The sequence below is a fragment of the Vicugna pacos genome, chromosome 19, assembly GCF_048564905.1.
Source record: "Vicugna pacos chromosome 19, VicPac4, whole genome shotgun sequence".
Classification (NCBI taxonomy): domain Eukaryota; kingdom Metazoa; phylum Chordata; class Mammalia; order Artiodactyla; family Camelidae; genus Vicugna; species Vicugna pacos.
Genome location: NC_133005.1, coordinates 34467965 through 34493457, shown reverse-complemented (window position 1 = coordinate 34493457; position 25493 = coordinate 34467965). Strand labels below are relative to the sequence as shown.

At 48.2% G+C, this 25493-nt stretch overlaps 1 protein-coding gene across 6 annotated transcripts in view; it reads left to right on the top strand.

Moving 5' to 3' along the window:
• Nucleotides 1–24231, top strand: part of ELMO2 (engulfment and cell motility 2) — a 37655-nt gene extending 13424 nt beyond the window's left edge. For 2 of the 6 annotated variants that reach the window (XM_072944319.1, XM_015237758.3), the window contains exons 6-21: nucleotides 2577–2758; nucleotides 4351–4450; nucleotides 5531–5682; nucleotides 7937–8015; nucleotides 11169–11219; nucleotides 15211–15333; nucleotides 15616–15750; nucleotides 16303–16407; nucleotides 16501–16609; nucleotides 17039–17175; nucleotides 18308–18471; nucleotides 18588–18700; nucleotides 18889–18996; nucleotides 19726–19808; nucleotides 21441–21518; nucleotides 22672–24231. In XM_072944319.1, coding sequence (XP_072800420.1) covers nucleotides 2577–2758; nucleotides 4351–4450; nucleotides 5531–5682; nucleotides 7937–8015; nucleotides 11169–11219; nucleotides 15211–15333; nucleotides 15616–15750; nucleotides 16303–16407; nucleotides 16501–16609; nucleotides 17039–17175; nucleotides 18308–18471; nucleotides 18588–18700; nucleotides 18889–18996; nucleotides 19726–19808; nucleotides 21441–21518; nucleotides 22672–22872 — 1920 coding nt within the window. In that variant the 3' untranslated portion in view covers nucleotides 22873–24231. Of the gene's footprint in view, nucleotides 1–2576; nucleotides 2759–4350; nucleotides 4451–5530; nucleotides 5683–7936; nucleotides 8016–11168; nucleotides 11220–15210; nucleotides 15334–15615; nucleotides 15751–16302; nucleotides 16408–16500; nucleotides 16610–17038; nucleotides 17176–18307; nucleotides 18472–18587; nucleotides 18701–18888; nucleotides 18997–19725; nucleotides 19809–21440; nucleotides 21519–22671 lie in introns of those variants that run through there. The other 4 variants (XM_072944321.1, XM_072944322.1, XM_072944324.1 and 1 more) reach the window with 3 other exon arrangements.
• Nucleotides 24232–25493: the final 1262 nt, after the last annotated feature.

The following is a 25493-nucleotide window of genomic DNA, read 5'->3' as shown; positions in this document are numbered from 1 at the left end:
ATGGGCTGAAAAAAGGAAGATTGTGGTAGGAGGAATTTTTGAGAAGCAGTGTTGAGCAGTGTCAACAGCCCATGGAGGTGATGGCAGTGGAGATGAGAAGATGGGCAGGAAAGGTACTTGGAGGTGGACTTGGTGAAGGAGGGCATGCACAGGCTGTGGAAAGAGTGGGAGAATCCAGGATGGCTCCTTGATTTCTGCAAGAGCAGCCCTGCAAGGTGACTCAGGAAGCCCCCAGAAGGGTAGAAAGAAAATGAGTTTGAAATGGCTTAGGAGCTGAGGACAGTGAGGGTGTCAGGATGGAGGACGACGTGGTCTGCAGTGAGCAGGGAGAGAGTAAACTGAGGACAGAAAAGCAGTCTGTGATCTGGAAAACCAGTCAGTCACTGGTGATCCTCATGAAAACAGTTTCATTGGGATGCTTGGGTGGCAGCCAGACTGCAGAGGTTTGAGTGTAAGAGGACCTTGAGTTTGCTATGTTATCAGGAAGCTTGGTTACAAAAGGAAATAGCTAGAGAAAGTCCTGGCTTGGGATATGGAGTTGAAAAGATACGCTTTTTGAAAAGAGGTAAAAACATTCGTGTGTTTTAAAATCAAAAAGGTTTGACAGAGATACGGTGAAAGGTCTCCTTCCCACTCCTGTCCCTCCTCTACCCTGCTCCCTGCCTCCTCCAGCCCTTCACAGTGGTTAACTTCTGTCACAGTTTTGTACATGTCCCTGAAACTATGTTAGGATGGAAGAGAGGAAGGTTGATGGTGCAGGAAAGAGAGGGTAAGTAATGGAACAGAACCTTACTAGGTCAGGACAGGAGGCGCCCACAGCCCAAGGGGAGGGATTTGCCCTGACTGCTCAGCCTCAGAGGAGGACCAGTGTTGTGGGGGCAGCTTAGGTACATTTGTAGAAAGGCTGCCAAAATTAAGGGCATGATGGCACCTGTTTTCTTGTGAGGTGAGAGACTAGCCATCCAAGAGGAAGGGAGGTGTGGAGTAAAGCAGCTAACATTTGCTGAGCACCTCTGTTTTGCTAACTACTGTACGTATATGATGTCACTTAATCTTGGCAAACCCCATGAAATGAGCGCTCTTGATAGCCTCGTTTCTCAGACAAGAAAACAGACTGAGAAGTTAAATACCTCGCCAGCCGTTGACAGCCCGAAACACGGCAGGCACCTCTCAGACCCAGGTGTGTTCGCCTCTAGGCCAGTGTTCTGCTCCCCTCTCTCCTCCTGAGCTCTTCTTGTCCTGAGGACTTCATTTCTCCCCTCTAAGCTCTGCTAGTTTAATGTGGCAGTCTGCAAGCCGTGCACTTTTATAGAAGTGCCAAGGCATTTTACAGACCTCTCACCCAGAGTAGCTGATTTTCCCGGAAGCACATCTCTCTGGAGCAGGAGGTGGCGGCCCAGAAATGGCTGTCTTGAGAGGAAAACTAACATTTGGAGTTGGAAGCTTCTAACTGTGATGCAGACCAGTGCTCTTCAAATTGTTCTGTCCTGTGACCTTTTCTCGTGGAGCATATTTTCTCCAGCGTGGAGGTAATGGAGGGTTTCTGTGTGCTCACCAGCAGTGTGCTGGTAAAAAGCCGTCTTTGTTACAGGGAAAGGGAGAGAGCCGGGCAGGCCTGCCTCCTTGGCAGCAGCAGAAGCTGGGCTCCGGTCGCTTGCTTAGCACTGTAAGGAAGATAAAGACCCCAGGAGCATTTTTCTCTCCAGACTCTTCCATTCCAACCGAGAACATTAAATTAATGCACAAAAAAATAGAGAATGATGAAAAGGTCAATTGTGAGGCAGCAACTATAAAGGTAGTAAGTTCAGCAACAGTAAAGATAAGTGAACACGAGAGGAGGGATTATAGCCGCTGCTTACAGGAAGCGGGCGGCTGTTCCCCTATGAAAAGTTCCCGTGCTAGGAGGAGGCTCCATAACCAGCCATCATCTTCAAAAGCTATTTTGAAATTAGCTGGTTTTGGCCCCTTGACATTTTAAAAACTTCCCCAGGGCTGTCACTTTGAGGAACAATGATACAGGCTTTGAAGGAAAGTTAAAGAAAATTTTCAGGCTTATCACATTTTCAGATTGAAAAGGCTCTTGAAGGTCATCACATTTAATTCTCCCCGCTAGTGCAAGAATCCCTTTGATAGCATCTTTGACAGGTGGTTGTCCAGGTTGTCCTTGATTGCTTCCAGTGACCGAGAGCCCAGTACTTAAAGAGACAACTTCTTCCACTGTCTGACGGCTTTAATTAATAGGAAGCTCTCCTATATTGAACCAATGTCTGTTTCTTTGTGACTTGTTGTAGTTAGTGGACTGTCATCGCCCAATCTCCCTTGTATTCCCTTGGTGAGTTTTTTAATCCGTAGACCAGAGTGGTACAGGAAGGATGAATGTAACCACAGACTGGTCTTGGCATACTGGGGATACGCTAATTGATTCAGTAAACATTTATTTAGCAAATCTTAAGCAGTGTGAAAAAATAGTTCTGCCTCAGGCTTGGAAGTCCACAGAAAGGCCCCTGTGAGCTATTCACAGAGCAGTAACCTGCCACAAGGCGCAGATGGCATGTATCTTGTCCCTGGTCTCACAGTCCCGGGCTGCACGCCAGCTGATGGAGAGGACCCAGTCGTCCAACATGGAGACCCGGCTGGATGCCATGAAGGAGCTGGCCAAGCTCTCTGCTGATGTGACCTTCGCCACTGAGTTCATCAACATGGATGGCATTGTTGTGCTGACGCGGCTCGTGGAAAGTGGAACCAAGCTCTTGTCCCAGTGAGTGTTTCTGAGGTCTTGTTATGGGGACTCTCAGAGATCCACACACTCCGCAGGGCATCCTAGTCCCACCTCCATTGAGTCAAATGAGCTTATTGAGCACCTTCTGTATACAGAGCAGCGCGCCAAGCATCAGGGTCCCCACAGAGGGGTAGAATTCACTATTGTGGTCCTAATTCTTGTAGTCTAGCTGGGCTCTCACAAATTAAATGATGGTACAAAACAGTACTGTGCCAAGTGAGGAGTGAAAATCAGGGCTGCAGAAGTCAGAAAGAGAGAGGTCAATGCATGGCTGAAATCATTTCTGGAAAATGATTGACAGAGGTTAGGGAGCAGACTGTCAGTATCACCTAGAACAGGTATCTGTCTATTCTTAACCTTGCCCCTGCTCCCTCCCTCGCCAGTCACCCCCTCGCTCCATATGCACACAGACAAGCACAGGCCTTCCTCTGTGTTTACCATAGCTCACCCCCACCAATTCGCCATCTCCCTACTGCCCATTTTCACAGGGAGAGGGAGATCTAGAACTTTGCGATGCACCATGAACATCTTTGTGATAACTCCAGTGCCAAGGTGAACGTGGCGGGAAACTGCCTTGCCATTATCAGCAGTGAATAAACAGATGTTTAGTTTCTAAGCCTGTGGAACCTAAGCTGGCAGAGAGGGAGTCAGAAGTCTTCTTTTAGCTGATGGATCAGCTACTGAAATTTTTAGCCAAATTGAGCAACAGATCCTGGGTATTTGTTCGAAATCTTGGATTTTCCAGCTGCATTGAAATCTTGAAGGCTTTGGCTGCCATCAGCACCGACCCAGGAGTTCTGCAGTGTCCCAGGAGTGCAGGATTGGCCTTCATTTCTTCCTCTTTAAAATAGGAGTGATACCTCCCTGGCTATATTGTCCTGAGGAGTATTGTTAACAAGAATGGACCAGAACATGCTTTGTAAATGGGAATATAATTTGTTGATTATAGAGCACTGTACAGATGTATAAAGGATGAAATGTATACAGAGGGGAGACAAAGGGGAGAAAACATTTTACCCTTGTTCTCCGTCAGCACTGTGGAAGGGTTTCACATACATCATCATCTTGTCCTCGCCACAACCGCGTGAGGTTAATGCTGTGAGATGAACTCAGTTTTACAAAGAAAAAAAATAGAAGTTTGAAAACATAAAATTTGCACAGTTAGTAAATAGTTGAACAGGAGTTGAACCCATGTCCAGAGTTCAACCCTTTTTCCCCTGCACTCTGCCGCCCTCTGGCCTTAAAGGTGAACCTGGGACATAAGCCCCCTTAGGTCCCGCCACCAAGGGTTGGGTTTGACAAAGGTCTGATGTCTTTTTTGTTCTTGGGAAAAGGATAAATGATCCAGTTTCCTTGAGACCCAGCAGCCTTTTCCTCAGTGGTAGATGCGTGGGGGGAACCTGCTCCACACCTGGCCAGGTGTTTGCACAGGTGCTGGCTCCCAGTGGCGCCCGCCGGTTCCTCACGCGGTGCTGGCGTTGAGATCTGTCCCTGCTGTGGCTGCCTTCATGCCTGTGCTCCCCGGTTCTGAACCACTGCGTTGTTGTGTGTGTGTTTTGTACATGTCTCAGCTACAGTGAGATGCTGGCATTCACCCTGACTGCCTTCTTAGAGCTCATGGACCATGGCATTGTCTCCTGGGACATGGTTTCAATCACCTTCATTAAGCAGGTGAGGCGTCTAACATTCCGTCTTTCTCTCCTCCCTCAGTTGCCAGTTGTTCTCCAGGCTTGAGGGGACACGCAGGCAACACAGCTGTTCCAGTAAGGGTCGGCCTCTGGTCCCTGAGGCCAGATTTTTCATCCTCAGGCTCTGGCCTTCCTGTGGCTCCTGAAAGATGTACCTCGTTATACTCACAGGGCCTGCACTGAGAAGGTGGAACTGTGTTCTCACAACTGCATATGGCCAAAGTGGAGCTGGATTGTCAGTGAGCCTTGGGTTAGCGCCAGCCAGCCAAGCAGAACCATCCCTCAGTCTTCTGACCTACTTCCTGAGCCTTCCCTCCTCTTTGGTTAGAAAAAAAAAAAATGTTCATTTCGTTTGCCTTATGTTTACTACTCTGTCTTCTGTTTACAAGTCTGCAAGGTAGCCTGTTTGATTGTCAAATTGAACTTAGTGGGTGCGAAGAGATACTTCTGGTTTTGTCCTCCTTTATTCTACAAGGAGGGTCAGTGTCAACTCAGAAAGCTGAATTAAAACCAAAGAATGACATATCTGCTGACCTAGAATTACGCCTGTCATTGGCTTGGGATGTTGAGAGCTTCCCATGCTGGAGATATTTGGGCAAAAGTGAAATGACCATGTGTCAAGGATACACATGTGTCAATGGTGATTGAGAAAAGGGACTAGATTACAAGACTTCGAGGTCCCTGCTGTTCCACTTGTATATGGGGACGAAGTGTCATGGAGAGCAAATGAGACCCCAGTATCAGTCAGATCCTCTGCTTCCCACCCTCCACTTTCTCATGCCTGAACCCTTCTTTTGAAAACAAAGAATTAAGTCCTTTGATTTAAAGAAGCACAGTTGACTGGATACTGTAATCTGAAATTGAGCTATCCATGCCTAGGGACTCCCTGGCACATTGGCCAAGGTAGCCATAAATGAGATACCTCTGCCTACTCAGGGACAGCTGTCCAAGTGTGGGCAGCACAACCAAGAGGAGAGCCTTGGTGAGCAGGCAGTCCAAGACCTAAGCCTTCAGCTTTCTGGGGCCCTGAGCTTCCTAACTGGCCTGCCTTCCCTGGCTTTAGATTGCAGGGTACGTGAGCCAGCCCACGGTGGATGTGTCAATCCTTCAGAGGTCCCTGGCCATCCTGGAAAGCATGGTCTTGAATAGCCAGAGTCTGTACCAGAAGATTGCAGAGGAAATCACCGTGGGACAGCTCATCTCACACCTCCAGGTGTAAGTAGAGACCCTGCCCAGCCTCCCTACCCTCCCTCTTCTCTTCTCCCCTCTTTCTCTGTTTAAGTCTTCCAGTTCTACTTCTGCTTTGCTTGTATTCCAAGATGCTGGTCTGCTTGTTCATCCACTCATCCCCTTTCCACTGCCAGAACTCCTCCCATAACTCAGACCTGTTCCTGTATGCTCCTGCTTGAAATCCTCTATAACTCTCCTCACCTCGTAGGATACAGTGAAGTTTTTCCCACCATGGTACCAGACAGAATTAGATGCCTTCTCGTCTGTGGGCCAAATAGCCTCTGTTTGTACCTATGACAATTATATTTATATAAAATACTGTATTTGTATTATCTGTTTCCCATTTTAAACTTTGAGCTCTCTGGGAACAGGGACCAGTCATTTTTGTATCCCTTGTTTTAATTTAAGTAGAAGAGCAATTAGTATTTGTTGAATGAACTCTTGCTGAACTCTTGCTGGGGGATAGTAAGAAGTATTGTATAGGGCGTGAGTTCAAATCCAGGCTCTACTGCAAACTAGGTCTCTGCCTTCAGCAAGTTACCTAATCTCTTCTGGCCTCAATTTCCTTGTCTCTAGACTGAGGTTAATCATCCCCACCTCTCAGACTTGTGAGGATCAAAAGAGATAAAAGGTCTAGCATAGAGGCCAGCAAAGGATAAGTATTCAATAAATTCAAAAGGGTTTTGCTTTTGTCTGTTTTTTTAAGAAACTTATCTCATCATGAAGCATTTTACCAGACAGTAAACCAAAACTGAAGATAGATGAACCCTTTGGAGCCCTGTTCCTCTCCTCCTCATTCTTTTTACTTCGCTTTCAAACACTCCACACAATTTAAGGGGACTGGACTTCCCAAAACAGGGGTGGTGATAACACCACTGACTCTTTCCTAACTCTTACTCCCTCCTGGCATACGGGCCGTTGACAGAACGCCCTGCTGGTCCCAGGGGGAGCCGGAGTTGCTTGTTTACAGCAGCCTTGTCTTCACTCAGCTGTGCTCTCAGCCTGTACCTTCCCACTCGTCCAAGTAAAAAGAAAGCACAGGGAGATTTGCAGCTCTGATTTCTCCTTGTCACTTCTCTGAGGAATTCTTCAGCCTCTGTTTTCATGCCCAGAAAGTGAGAAAGGTTGATTGAAGTCAGGGGGACATACAAACTCCAGGTGGAGAGTTCTGATTTTCCTGACCTCAGATTTCTTTGTTTCTGAATTGAGAATGACCCGGTTACCTCCTTAGGGATGGTAGGAGAGCATGGCATTTCTTAGGGGTCAGTCTATGAAAACTTTCAGCCCTTTGCTGTCCCCAAAAATTATGTCCTCTGCTGTTGGGCTGAGGGACACTTAGTGCCTGCCCTCCTTTAGATGTCCATTATGCCCCACCTGACTAGGAAGCCCAGCAGCCCCTCTGAAAAGAAGACCACAGAATGCACCCACGACGACCTCAAGTGGCAGGATTATGAGATTCCAGAGAAGGCTTGTAGTTATTTTGTTTGTTTCAAATAAAATAACTTCATAGTTGAAAACTCTGAAAATACAGAAAAACACACATAAAAAAATCATTTGCCTATTATCCCACCTCCACACATAACCACTGTTAACATTAAAGTGACTGTCCCACTGGTCTTTTTTTTTTCCTATGCATGTTTTTTAACAAAGTTGGAATCTTACGACACATTCTATGCATGCCTTGACTTTTTTACAGAATAATAGAGCTTGACTATTTCCCCATGTCAAGGAACCTTCTAAAAGGGTAGTTCTAAAATTTTTTGCATCCCAGATGCCTTTGAAAATCTAATATGGATTCTGACCTCCCTGGAAAAAATGTCACGCAGTCCGCCAGCTTCATGGAATGCACCATTTCCAGTTTTCACAGACGCTCTAAGCCCATCCCTAATCCCAGGTGAAGAGCCTTTTTGCTAAAACATGATTTTTAACGGCTGCTTAGAATTTCAACATACATGCACAGAGTTGCTACTGTGGACATTTGCATTATTTACCGTTCTTTCTTTTTTTAATAGTACTTCAGTGAAACTCCTTGCACTGCTCTCTGATAACTGTCTTTGGGTAAATTCCTGTTAGTGGAATTGCTGAGTGAGGGAGTCTGCCCTCTTTGAAAGCTTTTGAGACTTAGCTTCGGATAATTATTTGATTACAGTCTGCACATGATTGTTTTAAACCATCTCTGAGTATCGTCTTGCTGGTCAGTCTTCTAATCTCCCTCTGCCTTCTTTCTCTGTTGACACAGCTCCAACCAGGAGATTCAGACCTACGCCATTGCACTGATTAACGCACTTTTTCTGAAGGCCCCTGAGGACAAGCGACAGGTCTGTGGCTGTCTTTTCAAGCTATTCATCTGGGCTCTTCCGAGAGAAGACTTCTCATTGCGCCCCCCCGCCCCCCTCCCATAATTTTCCCAAGAGTCCTTCCTCCTGTCCCTCTGTGGTCAGAACCCATCAGAGTGCCTCTGCTAAGGAAAGACCCAGGGAGGAACTAGGAGGGAAACCAACTGGGTCTTAGGGCAGAGCAGAGGCCTGCAAACTTCTTCCTCTCGAGGACAAGTAAATGTTTTTCACTTGGTGGGCATTGTGGTTCACGTGGCAGCCATTCAACTTTGCCACTGTAGCAAAAAGCAGCCTCGAACAATAGGCAGACAAGTGGGTGTGGCTGTCCTCCTAAGACCTTCAATACACAGACAGGTGTCAGACGTCATTTGGCCTTAGTATGAGAACCCCTGGGTTAGAGGATCAAGGAGCAGGGAGAGGAGACCCTCTGGGCATCACCTCCGAGTCCCAGGAGGCAGGAACAAATGAGGTCCTTGCTTAAGGAAGCAGGGGTGGAGGGACTTAGGTCAAAGTTTCATGTTTGAAGATCCTCTGATCCAGGTTCTAAACTTTTCTTCCCTGTGAATTAGCTGTGTGACATGAAGCAAATTGCTCTACTTCTTGGAACCCCAGTTTCCTCACCTGTAATGTGGGGACAACAAATGTCTGCCCCGTTTACTTTGTAAGGATGTCTTGAGAAGAAGCCAGACCCCTACTTCACAAGTGAGGAAACCAAGGGTCAGCTGGGCAGTGGAGCAAGCGCCGAGCTAAGAGCCCAGGGCCCCCGAGGCTGCATACTTTTCCTGCCACTGCTGGGCAAGTGCCTTTACCTCTCTGTGTCTCAGTTTCTCTTTCTGTGAAATAAAAGGACCAAATCAAAAGCTAAGGGCCCTTCCAGGACTACCACTCTAAATTTCTCTGGTAGGAGGTCCAAGAGATGTAGAAAAGAAAGACTGTCATTCTCTGTCAATGCCATGGGCCCAGTACGTTGAAATTCCTGTCGGATCGTGTACCAAGTTCTTGTAAAGTTCTGGTGGGAGGACCAGGAGCATCTGTGGTTCTGTCTGTCCTTGTCTTTCTTGGATGGCTTTGCTCTGTTAACCTCTTCCTTCCTAGTCCTGTTTTGAATGTAAGCTGAAAGCTCATTCCATCTGCTTTTCTCTGTGCGTTTTGCTTTCTGCCGGCAGGACAAGCACCTTAATCCTCTAGACCTGCCTGTCACTGTAAGTAGTGCTGCCATGTGGAAAGGGCCCCGCTCTCTTCCAGGTGGGGAGGTCAAAGTTGGGCAAGAATCTCATGATCTGATCTAGCTGTTCAGGGAACTCCAAGATGCAGGGAAAGGTTGTAAGCTGTAAATCTCATTTGTCAGGACACTTAGGAAGTAATGCACATCAGAGTCACATAAAGGATTAAGGGGATGCCTGCCCCAGGGTGAGTGGCCCAATCTCTCCTTTGTAACCTGCCTTCACATGGTCTGTGGTTCAGCCAGGGAAGATCAAATTCAGAAATAGCCTGTGACTTTCATCTAGATGAAACTGTATGCATTGCTTTCCAGCCTGCTGTAGCCAAAAGTAAAGGTAAATCCGTACCCTTTTGGACACTTACTAGACCGTAGGAATTGGAAAAGCTTTAGGCAATTGACGGAGGGGAATTTGGATGCTCATTTCTTGGTTAGAGGGAGCATTAGAGAAGTAGGCTTTACAAGGATATGAAGGAGGATGAGTGCTTTCTGCTCAGCACCACAGAGAAGACTTTGGTCAAAGGCCTTTATGTTCTAGCAGTAGACCATTGTCAATTCCCCACTTGGTGTGTGGTCTACAGCAGGATTTAATCCCATAGCTACCAAAGAAGTTTCTAGTCTACCTGCCTCCTCCGCCAGCCCATGTGTGCTCAGGAATACAAAGTAAAGCTTAATGTTCCTGGGAGGGTCAGCCGTGTGGAATATGGCTGGAAATCTATAAGTGAGAGAGAAGAGCCTTCCAGCTCTGAGAAAAATGACAACACTTACAGATACTGCTCCATGGGAGAGGTGTGACAGCTCCCTCAGGCCCATTAATTTAGAATTATGTATAAAATTAAATTAAGGCAGCAGTTTAGAAAGTGAAGTCATAATAATTAACATTATAAGAAGTGATGGCTGACATTGGAAGGAGGAGACAGAAGAATTATGAAAAGCTGCCAGAAAAATTAAAAGCACAGTAATCTGGGACCATTTTGTTTAGGGGAAAATAGCTTCACATTTCAGGAGCTTCTTAGGGTATTACAGTGTTGCAACACAGAATGGTAACTGATGGTTTTTTTTTTTTTTTTGATGAAGCCAAGCCCTTGACGACGATTAAATTATAATCATTATAGTCTCTTCAGAAATAAAGAAGTGTATATATTTTTAGAAGATTTGCATAAGAATGGTCAAAATAATGGTTCTGAGAAGACCCTTAAAGCTTCATTCCCTGGAAGATTCACTTAATTTAGGATAATTTATTTCCTGAGTGTGTAAAATAAATAAAGTGTTACTGTCAAAATCTGACCAAACATAGAAAAAAAAAGTGACCCTATTATGAAAGATTACCCCCAAAGCACCCAACACATTGTTCTCTAAACTGGTCAGAAGTGAATCACGGACCACCTGCTGTTTCAGCCCATCCTGCCCTGACTCCGTCTGCTGGTGTGTTGCTGGGGGGCTAGAGGAGGATGCTAGGGCCCAAGTCCTTTCCTCGATTTGATGTCAGTGTTTCGTTAGAGTCCGTTCCAGCCTTGGCAGTGGTGTCTGCCTGGAACGGTGCATGTGGCTTGGGGACCATCATGCTGCTCTGTGCCCTGTGCTCATTGTCCATCGCCCAGCATCCTTGTAACACAAGTGTCTCGTCCTGAAGTAGTCTTTGTCCCTCTTTGAAGATGACACAGTTGATTGTGCCCTTGGGAAAGGAAACCCTGTTTGTGTTAATTTGTACTCAAAAACAATGTGTGGGGAACTTTTCGGAGTTTAAAGTGTATTTGATAGTCTATGAATGTTTTTCCATTTGCCCACTTTTAACTTGACAGGAAAACAAATTTAAGGGAAAAAAGCCCCAGAGCTGTGACATCACCTTCCTCTTGATAGTTGTCACAGCTACATGGCTGCGACCTTGCCTCATGTTTGCTTCTTTTTCCCCGCAGGATATGGCCAATGCGTTTGCACAGAAGCACCTTCGGTCCATAATCCTCAACGTAAGTTCCCAGAACAAGCTATATTTTGTTACTATTATTGTTTTGTTACTCCTAACAGCAATTATTACTATTATTATAGTTGTGTTATTGCTATTATTGAAATTACCAGGGAGTGGGATGGGCACTCAGAGGGAAGTTATCAAAGGAACTGAACACTTCTCACACTGGAAAGCTGTGTTTTGTAATCTTCTGCGAGCAGAGTTGTCTCTGGGGGGCCATCCCACCAGGAATTGCAGAGCCTCTAAGGAAATACTTGGGCCTGCTATACTGTTTGTTGCCCCACAACTCCAAAAATTTTTTTTCCAGAGGGAATGTTTTAAAATAGGCACGGAAGAGGAATTCACTCAGCTGACATTAGTCATAAACCTGAGTCGTGTGGGGCACTAGTAGGGATTTCAGAGGAAGAGCAGTCAGTCCTGCTTGCAGGAGACGTGTCAGGAAGGCTTGAGAGGCCTGTCTTCAGGTGAGGCTGAGGATAAGTGAGCAGACAGTCAGAAAAGGAATTCCTGCGTGGGGATGGGGTTGTCTAGAAGGAGTGTGTGACTGGGTAAAGGGTGGGGCGAGGATTTGTAGTGAAGCTGGAGAGGATGAAAGACCAGATTTCAAGCAGGGCCTTGGTCTGTTTCCCGAAAGCAACTGAGGGGCTTCAGCAAGGGCCATGCAATAACTAGATTGGCACTGTAGATCACACTACGAGATCTGGGTGTCTCCTGCGGGGTGTATGAGGGAGCAGAGTACAGCAGGAGTTGGTGGGGAGGGGGAGGTGTCTGCAGGGAGATCTCAGTCCCTGCTCTGCACGGGGATGTAGGGGGGCTACGTGGGGAGAGCAGAGGTGGGGGTGAGGGTGGTGGGAGCCAGGGGAAGAGACCCAAGGATCTGGATTGAAAGGAGGTTTTTAAAAACAAGATAAAACTGGGAGACCACAGTGAAGGGAATAAAATGAGAAATTAGGAGTCAAGTGTGAAAGGCTTCATAATGCTGAACATGAACTTTGGAGTCAGCAGCCCCCGCTCTGCCGTTAACCAATCTTTGATCTTGAGCAATTCACTTAACTCCTGTGGGCTTCGATTTGCTCATCTGGCCGTGAGGCTCAAATGAGCTAAAATATATATATACAGGGCTTAGCACGGTGCCCGGTGCTTGGTAAGCACTCAGCTCACACGAGCAGTTCTTTCACTGCAAACAGGATACAAAGGTGATAGGATTCAAGAAGCAACACTGAGCACTTGTGAAGTGGAGGGATCAGCTGCCCTAACCACACAGAGCCCGCCAGATTCACCTGCAAGAACTGGCTCCTGCCTGTGGGCCGTCTCCCTGGTTACAGCCCCACTGCCAGCATGGCAGGAGGAACCTGACCAGATGCTCCCACGCTGCCTGCCACACGAGTCCCCACATCCTTATCCACATACCTGAGCGCCGTCCTCTCCTGTGTGGGGGTGGATGCCCTTCTGAGGGAACTTTAATGAATTTCCAGGCTTATTATTTACCTAAATGCAGTTCAGCTCATTTCTGGACAAACCTGGTGAACAAGCAAAAATTCCATCTACTACAGAAGACAGTTCCGTGTCAGGACTCAGGAGTGAAATGGTCGGCTAGGAAGAGGTTAATGCTCGCTCACTTAGTCCAGGGGCTTAACAGAGTCGAGCCAGCCAGCAGAGGCCTCGAGATGCTTGACAGTCAAATAAGACTTCATCGGACTGGAGCTGCACCTCTTTAAGCCATTGATGGCTCGAGTAATTACCCTCCCGCTAGGATGTCTCTAAGTTTGAGAAAGGAGGATTAAAGTAAATGAAAACCAATATCACATTAACTTTAACCTCTCTTCAGAGTGGCTTTATGAATTATGGAGAGAGATGAGGAGGAAGGAATAGGATAGACAGGTAGGGAGAAATCAGAGTGGCAGAGGGAGGAACACTGAGAGGAAGAGGCTGGGAGTGAGGCACAGGAGGAGGTGTGGAGGGGGCAGGAGGTGGCAGAGAAAAGACCCTGGGGCAGGGAGGGAGAGGAGGAGCAGACCATGGAAAGTAAGTTTGGGCGACAGAGAGACAACTGAGCTGAAGCTGAGAAGAGAGAGAGCTCATTCTGGAGAGACAAGAGGGCGTGCCTGTGGCGGAGGGAGCTGGACAGCGCTCGGGGAGGAGGTGAGGGCACCGCACACGAGCTGGGGGCCGGCCAGGAGCAGCGCTGTCCAGTGGAACCTCCTGCAGTTGAGGTGCTGTCCTGAATGGTGGCCCCAGGACACGGGTGGCTGTTGAGCACTTGAAATGTGTCTAGTGTGGCTAGGGAGCTCAATTTGTAATTCTTTAAGATTTCAGTTTAAATTTAAATACCCACCTGTAGTTTGTGGCTACTGTATTGGGCTGTGCAGAGGAAAGAAGAACTCTCTGGAGTGGCACGGTGGAGAGAGGAAGCCTAGAGCAGCGCTGTCCAGTGGAAATATAATGCGAGCCGCCTACTCCATTGTAAATGTTCTAGAAGCAGCATTAAAAAGGGAATGGGGGAATTAATTTCAGTACTGTATTTCATTTAACCCAGTGTATCCAAAATACTGTGATATCAACATGTAATCAGTTATTATTGAGGGATTTTTATTATTAATTATTAATGAGGTATTTTACATTTTCGTTTTTCATACTAAGGCTCTGATATCCAGTGTGCGTTTTATATTTACAGCACATCTCAATTTAGGCCAGCCACATTTCAAGTGTTCACCAGCCGCAAATTGGAATGCACAGATCTGAAGAGATTGATCCAGAATCAGAGCAAGCTCTACAAAGAGCTGATCTAGAGTTAGAGTGCTCTAGCAGTGCTGCTGTCCAGTGGGCCATCCTGTGATAATGGAAATGTTCTGTATCTACTCTGCCCTGGACAGTGGCCACTAGCACGTGCGTCCTGAGCTTAAAATGTGGCTAGTGCGACTGAGGACCTGGATTTTTTAACTTGAATTAATTTTAACTGACTTAGATGCATGTAGGTCGTATGGCTAGCGGCTCCCATATTGGACAGCACAGCTCTAGTGACGAGCTATACTGAGTAAGAGAATGATGAAGGGCACAGAGGGTGGTACGTGTGGGAAACCGGGCAAGAACTTCATTTGGGCAAGAAAAGACCAAGAGTGACAGGCTTCAAGATGGTGGGTGAGACAGAAAGGGAGCGAGGAATACAGGGGAGCAGGAGGTTGCCATGGTTGTGAGAACAGGACGGCGAGAGACAGGAAGGGGATCGGCGTTGGTTAGCGCAGAGGGGCAGGGGTGTCACATGTAGAGCAAGACAAAGATGGAGCGTGAGAGGAGGTGAAGGATTTCAGGTGGGCTGGGCATCAGGGAGGAGGTGATGAGCTGAGTGGGATGAGGAGAGAGTGGGGAGGACAGAGTTAGAGGAGGGAGAGGGCCGTGGTGTGGGAACCCAGGGAGGGGGACATACACAGTGATCAGAGGGAAGGGGAGGGACACCAGTGGGAGAGAAGGGAGTGAATGAGGGGGTTGGACAAGGAGCATTAGATATCACCCCCTTTTCTTTGCTCCCTTTGTGTGGGTGTCTTGAGATCATGTAAAGAAGATATTTTCAAAACCTCTCTGCTTGATAAGGCCACCCAAAGCATTTTCATTTTTCTCAGAGAAAACAAAAGAATTGTACCATTCAATGGTGCAGGCAAATCTTCCTCCATGCACTCTCTGTTGTCTGGATTGTTTGGAGTGAGGTCCAGCCACTGGTCTCCCACATCTCAATAGAACAAACTCCGCCCCTCATCCCGCTTCCCTGCCCAGGGCAGTCCAGGAAAAAAGATGGTGCCCTTTGGGCCTGCAGTGAATCATCTTGGCAGGAGTCAGGCCCATTCCGGTTCCGTCCCCTTCTGAACGTCAAGTCCCTGTGTGGGGGAGGAAAGCCCTTCTCCCTGCCTGGAGCACTTCCTTTTTCACCAGCATGGATGTGACTCTTCAGTAAAAGAATATTGATTCAACCCTCTGTTCCCTGCCTTTGCTTTTTCCAGCATGTGATCCGAGGGAACCGCCCAATCAAAACCGAGATGGCCCATCAGCTATACGTCCTGCAAGTCCTGACCTTTAACCTTCTGGAAGAAAGGATGATGACCAAGATGGACCCTAATGATCAGGTAGGTGCTCAGTGGGACAGAGCTTTCCTGGCTCAAATTGTGTGCTCTTTGATCGGATGCCTTCCACCCCACGTACTGAGCTCCTGCTGTGTGCCTCCCTGTGATCCCTTCCTGCTGGGTGACTCTCTGGGCTAACCCCATCTCTGTCCTGCTCAGGTAGAGGTGATGCCTCCTCAGATTCATTGAGGCCAGTTATGCCCAGAAAAGCCTGACCCACTCTTTCTTTTCCTTACTTCCCTTGATTAACTGATTCACCTGCTGACTGTCTGTTTCACCTCCCAGGCTCAAAGAGACATTATATTTGAACTTAGGAGGATTGCATTTGATGCGGAGTCTGACCCTAGCAACGCCCCTGGGAGTGGGACTGAAAAACGCAAAGCCATGTATACGAAGGACTACAAAATGCTGGGATTTACTGTAAGTTTCCCAGAGCATGGATGGTAGTAGACCTTCTCCCCTGACTGTCAGAGGTCCCGCCTGGACAGAGCCCTAACAACCCTCCCTCGTAACGTAATGGTTACAGATGACACTAAGAAGCTGGAGAGGCCTCGACTCTTGGTTTGCTTTGTCTGTGGCAGGTTCACAAGTGTATGTGCAACATTTGGCCCATGGAGCAAACCCATCTGTGGGTGGGCCCGGGAGGTTGGCCGCATGGGTAGAGAGGGGCAAAGCAGCTAGGTCTTTGAGAAGCTGGAGTGGGTGTTTTGTGAGGATACAGCTTGAGAATGAAGTTAATTCAATTAAATACTTATCAGGCACCTCCTCAGTGCCCAGCAGTACACCTAATGCTGGGGGCTCAAGGTAAGTCAGCCACAGCCCCGTGGCCTTGAGCTCACAGTCTCGTAGTAGACATGGGATATAGTCTCATAGGAGCCACGACAGAGGAAGCGTGAAGTGCTGGCAGCCCCTCAGGTGAAACCACACACAGGATACTGCCGAGCCTCAAGTCGGGTCTCTTTATTTCTCCAGAACCACATCAACCCAGCAATGGACTTTACCCAGACTCCTCCTGGAATGCTGGCCTTGGACAACATGCTGTACTTGGCTAAAGTCCATCAAGACACCTACATCCGGGTAAAGGCTGGGGGCCAGCTTTCTCCTTGCTGATGCCACACGGTTTGCCTCCCTCTCCCCCTCCCTCATCCTCCCTTTCCTCTCCCCCCACAGATCGTCTTGGAGAACAGCAGCCGTGAAGACAAACATGAGTGCCCCTTTGGCCGCAGTGCCATTGAACTCACCAAAATGCTCTGTGAAATCCTACAGGTCGGGGAACTGCGTAAGTCTGTGCGGCTCCCCCTCTCCCTTCAGCCATTCCTTGTACTCAGGAGCCTGGTGTCTAGGTGTCCACTGGACTGGACAGCCTGACTGTGCTTTTTTTAAAAATCACTGAGTGAGCTGTAAGCCGTCTTACCCTTCTTTATGGGAGTCCTGGCTGTGGCTTTGTTTGAGCTGGTGATTTGAGCATGTTCAACAGTGATGTCACCATCCACTTACCCCTGTGGTAAGGGCCAGCTGAGCCCGTACCAGAGCAGAGCCAGGCCACGGGAAAGTGCCCGGGAAAGAAAGCTAAGGAAGTGCAGGAAGGCCCACCACACACCCCTCAGGGTCCTCAGTTGGCTTTGTTCCTCCAGACTTTGGAGCAGAGGGTCTCAGGTTTCTGGAAGTGCACACCCAGCTTCACCCTCGACCTGCTTCTCTTCTGCAGCAAACGAAGGGCGCAACGACTACCACCCAATGTTCTTCACCCACGACCGAGCGTTTGAAGAGCTCTTTGGAATCTGCATCCAGCTGTTGAACAAGACCTGGAAGGAGATGAGGGCCACAGCCGAGGACTTCAACAAGGTCAGTGTCGCAGAGCTGTGAGGCCCAGGGGCTGAGACCATCCTGTGACGGTCTGTGACAGCTAGCCAGAGCCCGGGGAATCCCTGAGCTGGGAGACAGCGTGGGCTGCAGTGCTGAGTCAGAGACGGAGGCACTGAGACCCTAAGTTCACTCTGTAACCTTGAGCAGGTGTCTCCCTCTTCGTGCCCTGGGCCCCTCATTGGCCCAGTGGACCAGTACTCGCCCTTCTCCTCTTCCTTAGTGGACGGGAGAATAAGTGTAACAGTGATAGCTGTGGTTTCCTGAGCACCCCTCTGTGCAGGCACTGTTGCATTTTGGTGAACTGCAGATGTTAGGGAGGGGTCGGAGTGGGTCAGTGTGACATGCGTGTTAGAGTACTACTACCTACCAGTAGTCACTCCTCCATGCTTTCTGAGTACCCCACCCCTGACAGCACTGCTAGGCCCTCAAAAGCTGACAATCTAGGAGCTGGCTCTTTTGAAGCTGCTTATCTCATTATAAAACATTTGTGAATTATAAGGAAGAAAATTTTATCTATAATTCCCCGACTTGCGATGACCATATTTATGCGTTTCCCTGTAGCCTTTTTTTCCTATACATTTTGCCTTTATTTTCCTTCATTGGTGGAGAGTTGACTGGATGTGCAGATAGTACCCTGCTTTTTATTTTAGCTGTCGTTGTTTTAAGGGAACTAACACATATCTGGAGCATGCTACAGTGTACCAAGCACTGTGCATCCACGTAGCATCTCATGTTCCTCACAGCAGCCTATATCAGATGTGTCTTCCTTCCTTGCGCTTTTAAGATGAGTAGGTGGGGGCCTGAGGATGTTAAGTGACTTGCTCAAGGAACAGAGTAAGGCACAGAGTCAAGATCTGACCCCATTTCTTTCTGACTCCAGCTCGTTTCACCACACCAGTAACTAGTTGAAATATATGTGAAATAAAGCATTTGTCACCATCAGTCATTTGTCCTGCTTAACCGTCTAAGAAGGTGTGCCTTAGAGTCGGTACTCTCGCCCAGCCAGCAGATGCCTGTGGTCCCCACTGTGCTTGGGCCCCGGGGGAGGGCAGAGCCTGGTGTCCGTTTGTCAGAGCAGGGGCGGGGCAGCTGCCTTTGTCTCTCCTCTCAGGTTATGCAAGTCGTCCGAGAGCAGATCACTCGAGCTTTGCCCTCCAAACCCAACTCTCTGGATCAGTTCAAGAGCAAACTGCGTAGCCTGAGCTACTCTGAGATTCTGCGACTGCGCCAGTCCGAGAGGATGAGTCAGGATGACTTCCAGTCCCCGCCAATTGTGTGAGTGCCGAGCCGGGGAGGTGGGGGTTGTGGGGAGGTGGTGCCGGCTCCGTCTCCCTTCACAAGCTCTGCTGTCCCTGTGACCTTCTGCTGACTTGGGTGCATGTCCACCCCAGGGAGCTGAGGGAGAAAATCCAGCCCGAGATCCTTGAGCTGATCAAGCAGCAGCGCCTGAACAGGCTCTGTGAGGGCAGCAGCTTCCGAAAGATTGGAAATCGCCGGAGACAAGGTGAGCCCAGGGCCTGGGCGCTGGGCTGTCTGTCCTCACTGTGCGGAGCCGCTTGCCCTGGGAGGGCACCTGCCTGGACGGTCTCCGCAGGGAGCAGGCAGAGAATGAGTCATCTTTTTGCCCCTCGTGTGCTCAGGCCTTTCCCAGAACTGTCCTTGCTCACCTGCCCGGCTTCCCCTGTGTTCCAGAACGTTTCTGGTACTGCCGCTTGGCCCTGAACCACAAGGTCCTGCACTATGGTGATTTGGACGACAACCCACAAGGGGAGGTGACATTCGAATCCCTGCAGGAGAAAAGTAGGTTCACTTCTCTGTCATGGTAGCTGGACTCACTGTCAGGAGACCTGAGTTTTAGTCCTGGCTCTTTCAAACGGTTATTTTCAAAACCCATTTCCCCATCGATCAGAGGACATCTCTACCTGGCCTACCTCACAGGTTGGAGAATTCAGTGAGATCAGAGATATGAATGGGTTTTGCAGATTGTGAAAGATTAAGTTAAAGGCAGGCGATGGTTAAGAGCAGAAGCTCTGAAGCCAGACTGCCTGGATTCAAATCCTGGCTTTGCTGTTAATTCTAATTAATTACAAGTTAATTCTCCTCTCTGCTTTGGATTCTTCTGTGGAATGGGAATAATAGCCACATTTTCCTTGTTGTCTGAATGAGATCTGTATGTAAAGCACTCAGAGCAGTGGCTGGCAGGGTGTAAGCATAATTATTAGCTGCTGTCACTGCTGTTTGCGGTGGTGGTGGTTGTCACCTTCATTACGGTGAAGTGGAAATGAGGTGAGTGTCTGAGGCCCCGTTCCTTAGGGAGACAATGCAAAAGCCTTGAACTGACCCCCCAGTTGGATTTGACACAGCCCAGCAGGCCATGGTCCACGTGGAGGGACCGCAGAGGAGGGAGGATACAGGCCCCCCGCCCTGAGCTCGTACAGGAGTCTGGGGGCTGGGGCATCCCTTCCAGCACTGTTGCAGGGGCCAACCTGCAGCATAAAGCTCTGGAAACTAATTACCTTCATTTATCAGTTCCTGTTGCAGACATTAAGGCCATTGTCACTGGGAAGGATTGTCCCCACATGAAGGAGAAAAGTGCTCTGAAACAAAACAAGGTGAGTAGAGAGGCAGTCCTGAGTCTGAGCTGCTGTCACAGTGATGCCTGGCGTGCAGCCGGTGGTGGTTGCTTTCGAGGTGCGTGGCCCCTCACACCCAATCTCTGTTTAAATTATTCCTGAATGTTTTATTAAGAGCAGTTTGAACATGCACCAGAACAGATAGGACCCCCGCCTACGCCTCGCTGAGCCTCATCAGCAGTGGCAAAGCCCACCCACCCACCTGTCCCTCCTCATTGCTTCGAAGAAAATCCCAAGTATTGTATCATTTCATCTGTAAATATGTAGGAAATATCTCTAAATTATAAGGATTCTTTTAACATAATCACAATATCATTTTTCATACCTTTTAGGTATTAAAAGTTATTATTCATTATTAAATATTCCATTGATGTTTGATTTTTCACTAATTGGCTTATAAATGTCATAGTTTTTCTCTCTATAAAAATAATGTAAATGTTTATGTGTATTCGCACACATACACACACTCATAACAATTTTGTTTGCTAAATCAGAATCCAAGTAGGGTCTACACATTGTGATTAGTCTTTTAAGTTTCTTAATCATAAGTTTCCCCTCCATCTTTTCTTCTGTTTTGTCTTTTTCTTTTTTTCCTCTCTGCAGTTTGTTAGTTGAAGAAACCAGGTTGCTTGTTTGGTAGTTTCCCAGAGTCTGAAATCTGCTGACTGTCTCCTCGTGGTATAGTTTAACCTGTTCCTCTGTCCCAGATCTGTAAATTGGGAGAGAGATCCAGGGGCTTGATCCAGTTCAGGCTTGAGTTTTGCGGGGGAGGGGCAAGACCCCTTCCTAGATGGTATTATATTCTGTCAAGAAGCCTATATTGTCTGGTTGTCTCACTCTTTGTGATGTTGGCAGACTCTTGACACTTAGTGCTTCATTTTATTAGTAAATTAAGGTTTGCAAACTAATGATCTTCCAGTGCACTCATCCGTTTTCATTTATTAGCTGACATACTACTCTGAAGAGAAACTTGCTGTCAACTACTATGGTTTCTCAGTGGTTCAGCTTATATAAGAATGGAGGATAGATGCTTGATTCTTTCCTTTATGTACCCACTTTTAAAACAGTGAGTCATGTCCCTGATATTATCCAACAGTGACCTATTTTGTGTGTATTTGTTTTCTTTTGTTTTTTAGTATTATTATGAATTCATAGATTTAAGCCTATTGTATTTGTTTCAATCCATTACAGTTATGTGTTGATGCTCAAGTTGTCCTGTCTTTGGCCATAATTTGTTTTTGTTGTGGTAGTTTTTTAAACTGTTAAAGCTTTCATTTCAATTACCCAGATATATATTTAAGGAAATATAGTCATGGGCTCTGTCATTCAGAGGTTCCAAGTGTTGAGAAATGACTTTTCTCCAATCTTGAAAGTATCACCACACCTTAGGTGTGACTTGAGTGGGGAGTGGGTAAGTGAAGGTTGATTACCCAGGTCTCATCTCCAGCCACACTTGTATGCGAGCCCTGGGACCTTGATGACATCACATTTGAATCAGCACATTTGGTGGGGCAGCCAAGTTACTAGGACTTTGGCCAAGATCTTGGTGTATAGAGCCCAGACCACTCCATTGCTCCAAATAACTGAAACCTGAAACCCTTTCTCCTTTAGGAGGTGTTGGAATTGGCTTTCTCCATCCTGTATGACCCCGATGAGACCTTAAACTTCATTGCACCTAATAAGTATGAGGTGAGCGGTGTGGTGCTGCCTTGGACAGCCCGGCCCTCTCTGTGACTCTGCAGCTGGAGGGGAGGAGTGGGCAGAACAGGAATGTCTCCCTAGAGTCAGGGGCCCACAATGTGTCATGAAGGCTATTGACGCCGAGGAACTGCTACACTGGGGGTCCTTCCCCCTGAGCTGGGTTCTCCGTGTCACTCTTAGCAGCAGTAATAAGTTGTCGTTAGAAAGACAGGGTCAACCAGGGATAACTTAACTTGCCTGGAACTAGGGAAACCTTCCTCCTTTCCGTTTCTGCATGACCACCCACCCAAGTGAGCCTGATAGATCGTCCCTCCTCAGGGCTCTTGGGTACTTGGTGTGGTGGACCTGACCCCCGGCTTTGAAGCCAAATAGATCTGGCCCTCCTGACATGGGGCCTACAGTTTCATCTGTAGCACTGGAAGACACTAAATATTGAAGATTAACTGTGTTTGAAAGCGTACATGTCTGGTGAACTCTGAGAGCCATTGGAGGGAACTGGAGGTAGGGCTTCTGGAAGAGAAGACACTTAGGCAGGGCCTGAGCTGCCAGTGGGGTTTTACTGGGAAGAAATGAAGAACTAGCAGGTGGGAGACAGGTGAGCAAAGTCATGGACAAAAATGGAACAAGAGGAGTTAGGGATGAGTTGAGAATTCTGTTTTTTCCCTTTTATCATGAGACCCTCAAGTTCAATTTTTCTAGTACTTATTTTTAACATTTATTGACTGAGTTTTTTTTTTATTTATTTTTTTTGAAACAATATTGAGATTCTACAGTGATTCCTTGTATGTCCTGCTTTCTCACCTAATATATATTTCCTCCCCACCATTATGAATTTCGGGGGCAATTTCAGGTAGTTGATGTCCCAATACTCAGGTCTTGTTTTGCTTTATTGGTTTGTTTTTTTTTAATCATATTTCATACTACCTTAGGGAGTTTAAGTATAAATCCCTCATAAAAACTAAAAGGTCTTTTGAGAAAGTGAACGATCTCCCAGTTTTTCTTTGCTGTTACCCAGATCAGTCCTGCCTGTACTGAAAAGGGCCCAAAGAGACTGTGTGAGCCTTCTCAGCAAAGAGACCTTGCCAGGGCCTTCCACTGACCAGGGGCTGCCGGGTGACATTTTGCAACTTGTTCCCCATAGTACTGCATCTGGATTGACGGCCTCAGTGCCCTTCTGGGGAAGGACATGTCCAGCGAGCTGACCAAGAGTGACCTGGACACCCTGCTGAGCATGGAGATGAAGCTGCGGCTGCTGGACCTGGAGAACATCCAGATCCCTGAGGCCCCACCGCCCGTGCCCAAGGAGCCCAGCAGCTACGACTTCGTCTATCACTATGGCTGAGCCTGGAGCCAGAGGCCACGGTGCCCAGCAAGGGACGTGGGGCCCAGGAGGAACATTCACAGTCTGGTGCCTTGTCTTTTGCTTGTACAGAATCTCTAGTGACCGTGGTGGCCAGTAAATGCCAGTCACTCCTCAAACCCACCTCGGACCACCCAGAGCTTCCTCTTGGTCCCTGTCTACTCTGAGTCGTGAAGGCTGGGTGCTCTGCCCTCCCCATCACCGTGGAGCCTGGGGTCGGGCCATGAGGAGTGGACAGTAGATGCCCCTGCCTTCCAGGCCAAGAAACTGCTTCTTGAGCCAGAGTTAACAACCACCACTCACCTTTTCTCCCTGAGCCTGCTCGCTGGTTGGCTGGATCCCCGAGTGGGCAAGAGCTGGCCCAGGAAAGGCTGCCTGCAGTGGACAGACGTGCTGGGCGTATTGAGAGCCTCGGAGAGGCTACCTTTGGGTGAGCTGTGCCTCTGTCTTAGATCCAAGTGGAGGCCTCGACCTTTGCTTACTAGATGCCTTGCCGTAGCTTTTGCCGTCTTCGTGAGGGCTCACCCTGGCCTTGTCCAGGGCCAACGTGCTGCTGCTGCTACTGAGGTCTGGCTCTGACATCTCTGATTTCCAGGGCCACCAGGTCCTCCTGACCACGCAGTTGTATGGGTGGATGGACATTTCTCCCTATATGCTCTCAGTCTCTTATCCAGGTGAGTCAGAGACATGTGGGCTAAAGCCACCCTCCTAGTCTCAAGGAACTCTGCAGGGAGAGCCCAGATGAGGCCTGGGCCTAGACTGTGGTGAGGTCACTAGATTCTACTCCCCTCCTCCCACACTTACATCGTTTCCTTCCACGGAGAGAAACCTCCCACCTAACCCTGCAGCCCCTCTGGTTTGCTTTCCTTTGGCCTGCCAGACCTCAGGAGGTTTGCCTCCCTTTCCTCCTAGCCCAGCGCTGTGGTTTCTGCCATTGGCCATGATTTCAGGGAGCCAGCTGAGGCCAGCTGAGGCCACAGCTGTGCCAGTGGGGCTTCCCTGGTGCTGCAGCACTTACAAACCACACGCACAGCCTCTCTCCTTGGACACGTGTGAGCACAGTGGCATTCAGTATTGGTCGCTTGGCATGGTGGTACTGCCCAATGAAGAGTGTACTATATATTTTCTTTACTATAGGCCATACTTATACAGACATGTATATATATTTATATAAGATCTGCCTATCCTAGGATGGAATGTTTGAGGAAAAATAAAATGTGATCCGCCAAAAAAAAAAAAAAAGGTAACCCTCCCAGTTGTGAGCCAGGATTGTAACCTGAGAGTGGCCAGGAGCTTCCTGTCAGTAACCATGTTTTCAATAAATACTCTTTCATGTACAAACTGGTTCCTGTTAACAGCTGTTTGTCTGTATTAGCTCCCTGCCCAAGGGAGCTTTCACCTTGACAAGCCTTCATCTCGTGTCTGGAGGATGTTGGAGAGCTCAGCCACCTTCCGAGAGCCCCTTCCTCCTCTCCAGTGACTGTGCCCCCGACCACGCACAAGCCTGCACACATGCGCTGTCACACACACCTGCTGGTTAAGGATGCTCACAGATTGTCACGCCAGGACAAAGAGCTTTCTGCTCAGGCCTGCCAGGTACAGCAGGGAAAGGCATACTGTACACCCCTGTGGACGTGTTCTCCCTCTTCTCCCTGCCAGGGACACAGCCAGGGAACAGCTCGAGTACTTGTGCCTTACAAAGAAGACATGTTCTTCACCCTGTGTGTTGCCAGTACTTAGTGCCCAGCTTGCCAGCTGGTGTTTCAGTTGTTGCTTCAAACCTCAGCTTTGGTAGCTGGGAGGCTTGAATGAGGGCAGTGATGAAATAGATGCTTTATCTTGCTTTTGAGGGAGAAGGGGGTGAGGACAAGCTCTTTCAAAAGGCATGGAAAGTGAATGAAGCCTTGAGGACTGAATAAAGCCAAGAGCTTGGGTGCCATCGTAGGTGTTGTTAAGTACCAAGAGAACAAATACCCCCATGATGCCAGCTGGCGGAGGCGGGGCAGCAGCGGTTTGCATAATGAACTGCTTACACTCTGGCCTTGAGCCTTGAGCCTTCCGTTCAGAGAAGCCAGGGAGCCCAGCTGAGTCATTTGCAAGGACTCCTGTTTGCAGCTAGTCTTAGAGCCACAGATCCAGGAGGGGCTGGAGAGGGAGGGGAAAAATTCCCCAGACTGGGCCTCAATCTGCAACCCTAGGCTGCCTGGCCTCCAGATGCCTACCCCCCCCCCCCCGCATGCTCTACCTCTTAATTCATCCTGCAAGATGAGTAAGATCTTAACTCAAGCTGGCATTTTGGGGACCACTGAAACCTGCCCCTTGGCTACTTTTCCAACCATGGTTTTTGTTAACTCTTTATAAACAAGTGGACTCCAAGCCAGGCTCCAACCTTCTCGTCTCCTTATTTCCTGCCTGGGATGCCCTCCCCCCAGTTTATTGAAATTGAGATAATTTTTATAAAGTTTCAGGCACACAAAATGTTTCACAAATGTCTATATTTACCACCTCCCATGGATCTTCCAAGTCCTAAAATTTAATGCCCCTGACATCACTCCCCAGCTGGCTTGAGGTCCCAGAAGACAAAGACCAGGAGAGATCTATCT